This window comes from Haliaeetus leucocephalus, unplaced genomic scaffold (assembly GCF_000737465.1).
Source record: "Haliaeetus leucocephalus isolate CR32 unplaced genomic scaffold, Haliaeetus_leucocephalus-4.0 Scaffold136, whole genome shotgun sequence".
In the NCBI taxonomy this organism is placed as follows: domain Eukaryota; kingdom Metazoa; phylum Chordata; class Aves; order Accipitriformes; family Accipitridae; genus Haliaeetus; species Haliaeetus leucocephalus.
This window is the reverse complement of record NW_010972572.1, coordinates 2,246,002-2,252,279: the sequence shown is the minus strand read 5'-3', so window position 1 is coordinate 2,252,279 and position 6,278 is coordinate 2,246,002. Positions and strand designations below refer to the sequence as shown.

The following is a 6,278-nucleotide window of genomic DNA, read 5'->3' as shown; positions in this document are numbered from 1 at the left end:
GAGGCAGCACCTGCCCGGTCCCGGCGGGCAGCAGCCGGGCGGCGCTCCGGGACGAGCCCCGGGGAGATGCGGAGGCGGGGGACGGGACCACGGGACGGGCTGCACGCCGCCCCTCACCGTGGCATCGGGGCGGGCGCCTCCCGGAAAGGCGACGCCGCCTCCGAGCGGCACCTGCGCGTCCCCACGACCTGCGGCACCCCCGGGGCGTCCCTGCGTGGGCAGGGGGGGCCGCTCTCGAGTGGCTCCGAGGGGAGCATCGGTCACCCGGCCTTGCTTTTGGCAGGTCCCCCGGGCTGCGGTCCCGGCGGCGCTGCCAGGCTGGCCGGGCCCTCCTGCGGGGACCGTCGCGCACGCCCGGAGCCTAGCTGCGATTCGGGGCCGTCTCTGCAGTTACCGGCAAGGTCTGGAGCCGCCGACGGCTTTCCCGGCTCGGTGGGAGCCTGTCCTGCATCGCTCGTCCTGCCTCACCCCTCTACAGTGGTGGCAGGTCTCCAGGAGCCGCTCGTCAGGGCCACGTCCCCGCGGGGACCCCGAGGCCCTCGCCATGCCCAGGGTGGGGATGGAGATGGAGGGTGGTGGCCGTGGCTTGCGTGGCACCAGGGTTGCGGTCGCTGGGACAACTGCCCTTGGTGGGGACCGTTGCGGCCGTGCTTCCCCAGCAGCCGCCGTGGGAACAGGACCGGCACATTCCTCCAGAGCGGGACGCAGTGAAACCAGATAGGAGGGTGGCTGGGGAGTGTGTCGCAACCGGCTCCAGCGAGCGCCTTCCCAAAAGGCTCCAAACCGTGGCTTTGGGGATGGACAGATCCAGGCTTGGAAACATCTGGGGGGGAGGATGACAGCCACAGCTGGGTACTGGAGGGGACCTGGGCTCCCTTGGCTGTGGACGTGGGGTGAGCTGGGGCTGGAGGTGGGTGTGGACACATCCAGAGGACCCGCAGAGGTGGAGCCGGTACCCCCTGATACCGGTGCCACATCCCTCTGTCCCTAAAGCAGTCCACAACTCACCCGGAGAAGCAGGATGAGCAATGGTCCCCCTCGACCTCTGCTCCTGGCTCTTAGTGGGCTGGATCTTCTCCCCCATCCCTATGTGCCTTGTTTGCAGTGCAGACAGACCCCACTCTCACTTCCCGGCTTGTGGGGAGCCACTGCACGTGGTCCCATCTTGGGGTCCCCACACAGGTACTTGCAGGCCCTTCGAGCTGGAGGATTCCCTGCAGGAAAGGAACTGGAGCTGCTGCACTGAGGGATGTGTTGGAAAGGCTCTCATCCCACGTGCTCGCCTGCCTAGTGCTGACACCCTGCCCAGACCGGGGACCCCTGCCACTGCCTGTCCCTGCATACGTACGGTGCCCAGCACCCTGCTCCTGTTAAAGCTATTGGTAGACTCAGTTTCCCAACTGGGATACTGCTGACAGGGTGGGAAGGGAGAGCTGGGGGTAAGAAACTCCAATTGCAGCATGCCAGCGGGAGCATCCCATCATCTGGAGGCAGGTTGGAGCAGGCACAGCACAGGTGCTGGCTGCCCCGGGGAAGAGCCAGGCTGGTCCCGGCAGAGCTGGGCTTTGGCAGGGGCCACCGTGCACTTGTCCCACATGGGATTGGTTCATCCCTTTGGGACAGGGTGTTTGTGCCTGGGACGCTCAGCCATCATGCTGCAGTGGAGTGTGCTGTGCCGCGAGTGGCACATCTGGATGTCACCTTTAGGTGGGCTGGGGATGCCTTGGCCAGCCTGGCTGCGGGGACAGCACTTGCTGGGATGTTCCCTTCCTTTTCCCTGCAGAAACAGGCTGGGAAAACACATCCCATGGGAATGTGGTGCCAGGCAGGAAGATGCTAATGGGCAGCTGGTGGTTTTCCCAGCTCTGGCTTTGCCCACTACCCCCGTGCCCTGCTCTGCCACGGCCCTTGGCCTGTCACTGCGCGGGGAAGGTGTGATGCAACATGACAGGCAGAGACGAGGCAGCGTGCGTGCCACCTCGTTGGAGCTGCCGGGCTGGTGACAGCCCCGGCGCCGAGTGCCGGCTCGCGCGCAGCCGGCCGTATAATCCGCTTACGGGGGCACCGGCGCAGCCCCAAGCTCTCGCTGTGGTAAATCCCCGCTCGGGTCAGGAGTGTGGGGTGGGATGGTTGGAAAGCGGTGGTTGTTGTAGGAAAGCTATGCTACACCGGGCAGGGTGGATTTGGGGCGTGAGGGCCACCGCTGATGGGGTGCAGAGCTTGGCCAGTGTGGTGGTGTGGCGGGGGGGGCGATGCTTCAGGCTGAGATGGGGTGGGGAAAGGGGCTGTAAAGCTGTCGGGGAGCTCCTTTAGGGAGGTGCGGTGTCAGCTGGGGATGGTGGCACTGCTCCCCTGGGACAGGGCTGAGCAGGGACCGCTGAGGCCAGGTGGGGACAGCAGGGTGTCTGCCGCTGGCATTGGGTGGCCTCAAAACTGGGTGGGGGGGGGAGATCCAGAGCTGGAGTTAGGAGGGTGGCTGGGAGCCAGGGATGCTGGGGACTGGCACAGAAGCATCCAGGCCCCTCTCTGTGTCCACAGGCTTGCGGTTCATCGCACCTGTCCTGGCACTGGCCGATGCTTCAGGGCTTTTTAGTGCTTTCCTGGCGAACGCAGCCCTTCCACGGCTGAGTGACCCCGGCTGCGTGCCTGAGCTGCTCTGATGCATCTTGACATGCATCAAGGTGAATCACGGTCCCTGATGACCCCCGCCAGTGACAGCCCAGCCCGGGTGCCCTCGCTGCCTCTTGGGGCGCTGTTAACCCTTCACCTCCCCAGGGATGAGCTGGGGAAGCTGAGGCAGGACTGGAGCTTCTGCCAGAGATCCCTGTGGTGAGCATCAGCCCTGCTTCTCCCAGCCCAGGGTCAGGTTCTTCCCAGCCAGACACATCAGGCCCAGCCAGAGCAGTGACTTGGAGCTTTGCAGGGAAGCTTTAACTGTCAGGCACAAAAGCATTGAGTTCTCAAACAGTCTTTCATGGAAAACTGGGTTTCTCCCCTCAAAGAGGCTGGGGGGCCCTGCTGGCATAGCTGCTCCAGGGTGGGGAGCAGGAGAGGATCTGGTGTGCACTGGGGTGGAGGAGGTTTTTGTCCTGGGGTGGAGGTGTTTCCAAGGGCTTCATGTCCTCCTGGGCTGTAGCCAAACTGCTCAGCCCAGGGGGGCTGCTGGTGGTGGTCATGCAGCCCCCCAGGACCTGCCTTGCCACCTCCTTGGCCAACGGTGCTTTGCTGGTCCTTGACATCTTGACAACTGGGCAGGAGCTGGGCTTTGCTCTGCCCTGGGGCTCCCTCTCCCCTCCTGTGCCCCCCCCACTGGTCCTGCCCCCAGCACCCACAGGGGCCGTGCCTGCCTGCTGGGTGCCGTGGATGCCGGGGCCAAGGTCCCTGCCCAGGGTGGAGTTATGCTAATACAGCTCCCCATCCCTCAGCGCAGCCGGTGCCACTCAGCATCCTCTCCCAGCCACGGGTGACGCCGGTTCTGCCATGGCCACCTGCCCCGAGCTGCAGCCTGGGCAAGAGGTACAGGGGCAGCCTTCCTCCCAGGTGGGGCGAGAGAGGGGGCACATGGGGATGGGGGGACCTGGAGTACCTCGGTGCTGCGGGGAGGTGCTACAGGCAATGCTCTGTCTCCGGGACAGCCTTGCTGTGGGATGCACTTGCTGCAGGACCCCTGGGGATGAGGAGCAAACCCCTCCCGTGCCACAGCATCACCATCGGCTTCTCTGGGGTGGGGGGTGAGGTGGAGCCCCGAAGGGCTGGAGCCCCGAAGGGCTGGAGTGGCAGCAGGGCTGGGAGCGCTTAGTAGTGGTGGCATCATCTCCCAACACTGTGTGGCCCCCAGCCGGGCTGTGCTGCAGTGGGGGCTGGTGCTGAGCCCCCTCCAGGTCAAGATCAGTGAAGAAGAGGATGCTGTGGTCACACAGACCCACAGAGCACTCTTGACCCGCTGGGGGAGAAGGGAGCATGGGGGCCCTGCAGCCCCTGCCATGGGGGCACCTGCTGCCCCTCCACCCAGGCACCGTGTGTGGCCCCCCGTGCTGGTGGCCACAGGGCTACCAGGGAGTGGGGGGCAGGTGTGCAAACGCACAGCCCCAACAGCGCCGTGACCTTGTTTCCAGCCTGCTAATTCGGTGCATCTCGCCTTGCCGCCGGCAGAGCTGCCCTCCCCACCGATGGAGCGGGGACATGGGATGGGGGAGGACACACGTCCCCATGGAGGGCTCTCGCCTTCAGGCCCTGATCTGGGGGGGGGCACTGAACTCCAAGTGTGACCCTGCAGGGTCAGGGGCTCCCCTAGACCCTGTGTGTCCGCCATTTGGGGGTCTCCCTACCCATGGGGTTGGGGTATCCTGGCAGTTGCTGTGGCAAGACATCGGGGACCCCAGTGCCTGCTGGCAGGAGCGCTTGGTCCCATGGGAGCCGCTGCCAGCCGTGCTCTTGGGAACATGTCTCCTCCCGCCAGCACTTGTAAACAGGATGTGGAGCCGTCCCAGTCCCAGCGTCCTTGTCCCTCGTCCCAGCCCCGCCGCCCCACAGGGCCAACCAGCTCAGGGGCTGCTGTGTCTGCCCCCCCCCCCCACCCCCCGCCTGGGGCTGCTGCCTGCACCAGCTCCAGGATGGGGAGAGCCAGGCCAAGGGGGTGTCGGTGTCCCGGTGTGTGTGAGGACACGGCTTGAGCATGGCCATGGGGTTTGTGGCCCCTTTGCGTGACAGGCTGTGTTGCCCCAAGCCCTTTGCATGTGGGGTTGGTGATGGCTGTGGGTCAGGTTCCCTGCCCTGGCTGTCCCCTGGGACTGCAGCGGTGGGAGCCCCTTGTGCCATCGCCCACGCCGAGACCCTGCGAGCGAGCAGGCAGGGGGGCACAGGCAGACTCCTGCCCACGGTCTGCCTCCCCCCTGGGTCTGGCCCCCCTGCCAACTCCTCTGCCGCTGCTGTTCATCTCTTCTTGGTGTCTCTCCCTCCCCCCTGGCACCCCCTCCCTGTCCTCCTGGCAGGCCATGGGGTGCTTGGGGGCCCTGGCTACCCCAGAAGACCTCAAGGAGCAGTGGGGTGTCCAGGGGGAAGGTCCCTGTCCCCCGGAGTGCCAGGAGCTGGCTGCTGTCCCCATGCCGCAAGCTGTAAGCTCTCAGGGTGCATGGGACTGTGGCTGTCCCTACTGCCATCCCATGGCTGTCCCCAGGGTGGTGGCTGGTCCCCTCGGGTAGCTGTGTCCCCCCTCTCCTCCCATCCCTGCCAACCTTGGGGTGCGTGTGTCTGGATGCTGTAGCTTGGGTGCTCATGATGCCAAGATGGGTGATTCCACCTCAGGCTGGCACTGCCACCATGGGTGTCATCTCCTCCCTTGGTCCCCAGATAAAGCGTTTCCTGAAGGAGGACTCAGAGGAGGCTGAGCTGACCCAGCTCCTGCGGGATTGCCCACCGGCCGACAGCCCCAGGAAGGTGGAGCCCCTGGAGAGCTGGCGGGAGCCCGGCCACCCCCTCTGTGGCGTGGGAAGGGTCCCCCCTGACGAACCTGCTGACGAGAGGGACGCCAGGATCTTCTCCCGGTCTCGACCTTTGGATTTCCAGCAGCACATCGCTGCCCCCCTGTCCCCCAGCCCCAACCGCCCACGGAGCCCCTGGGGGCAGCTGGACCCCTACGACTCTTCTGAGGTGCAGGATGCATCCGCAGGGAGTGGGGGGACATTGGGTGAGGGGCTGCAGGAGCCACGGTGGAGGATGGTCCCACCTTCCGAACCCAAGGGGTTTGGGCAGGCATGGCTGCATCTTGAGGTGCTCCAACCTGGGGGACCCCTTGGGGGCCGGGGGGGACATGACAAGGGGGTGGCCCACCAGGATGGTGGGGGGTGGGATGATGGCATCCCCTGTCCCACATCCCCTCTGCCCGCAGGATGACAAGGAGTACGTGGGCTTTGCCACGCTGCCCAACCAGGTCCATCGGAAGTCAGTGAAGAAGGGCTTCGACTTCACCCTCATGGTGGCAGGTACGGGGGAGTGAGCCTGGCATGGTCCCCTGCCAGGGGGGGATATTGATCCCACTCTGGATCCCAAAAGCCATGGAGCCGGGGGGGGTGTACCGGCTGCTGCCCCTCACCCTTGTCCCCGTATCCCAGGGGAATCCGGGCTGGGCAAGTCCACCCTGGTCAACAGCCTCTTCCTGACGGACATGTACAGAGACCGCAAGCTGCTGAACGCCGAAGGTGAGGGGGGTATGACAGTCCCAGTGGTGGGGTGTCCTGGGTATCCGGGGCGGGGGGGGGGGGGGGGCCCCCCCGGCCCCC

The 6,278-nt window shown here is 65.8% G+C and overlaps 1 protein-coding gene across 1 annotated transcript in view; it reads left to right on the top strand.

Moving 5' to 3' along the window:
* The first annotated feature begins 66 nt into the window (after nucleotides 1-66).
* The window catches only part of SEPT4 (septin 4), a 12,220-nt gene continuing 6,008 nt past the window's right edge, over nucleotides 67-6,278 (top strand). The window contains exons 1-5 of the mRNA XM_010585960.1: nucleotides 67-432; nucleotides 4,992-5,114; nucleotides 5,350-5,649; nucleotides 5,888-5,981; nucleotides 6,111-6,197. Of these exons, the coding sequence (XP_010584262.1) occupies nucleotides 67-432; nucleotides 4,992-5,114; nucleotides 5,350-5,649; nucleotides 5,888-5,981; nucleotides 6,111-6,197 (970 nt within the window). The remainder of the gene's footprint in view (nucleotides 433-4,991; nucleotides 5,115-5,349; nucleotides 5,650-5,887; nucleotides 5,982-6,110; nucleotides 6,198-6,278) is intronic.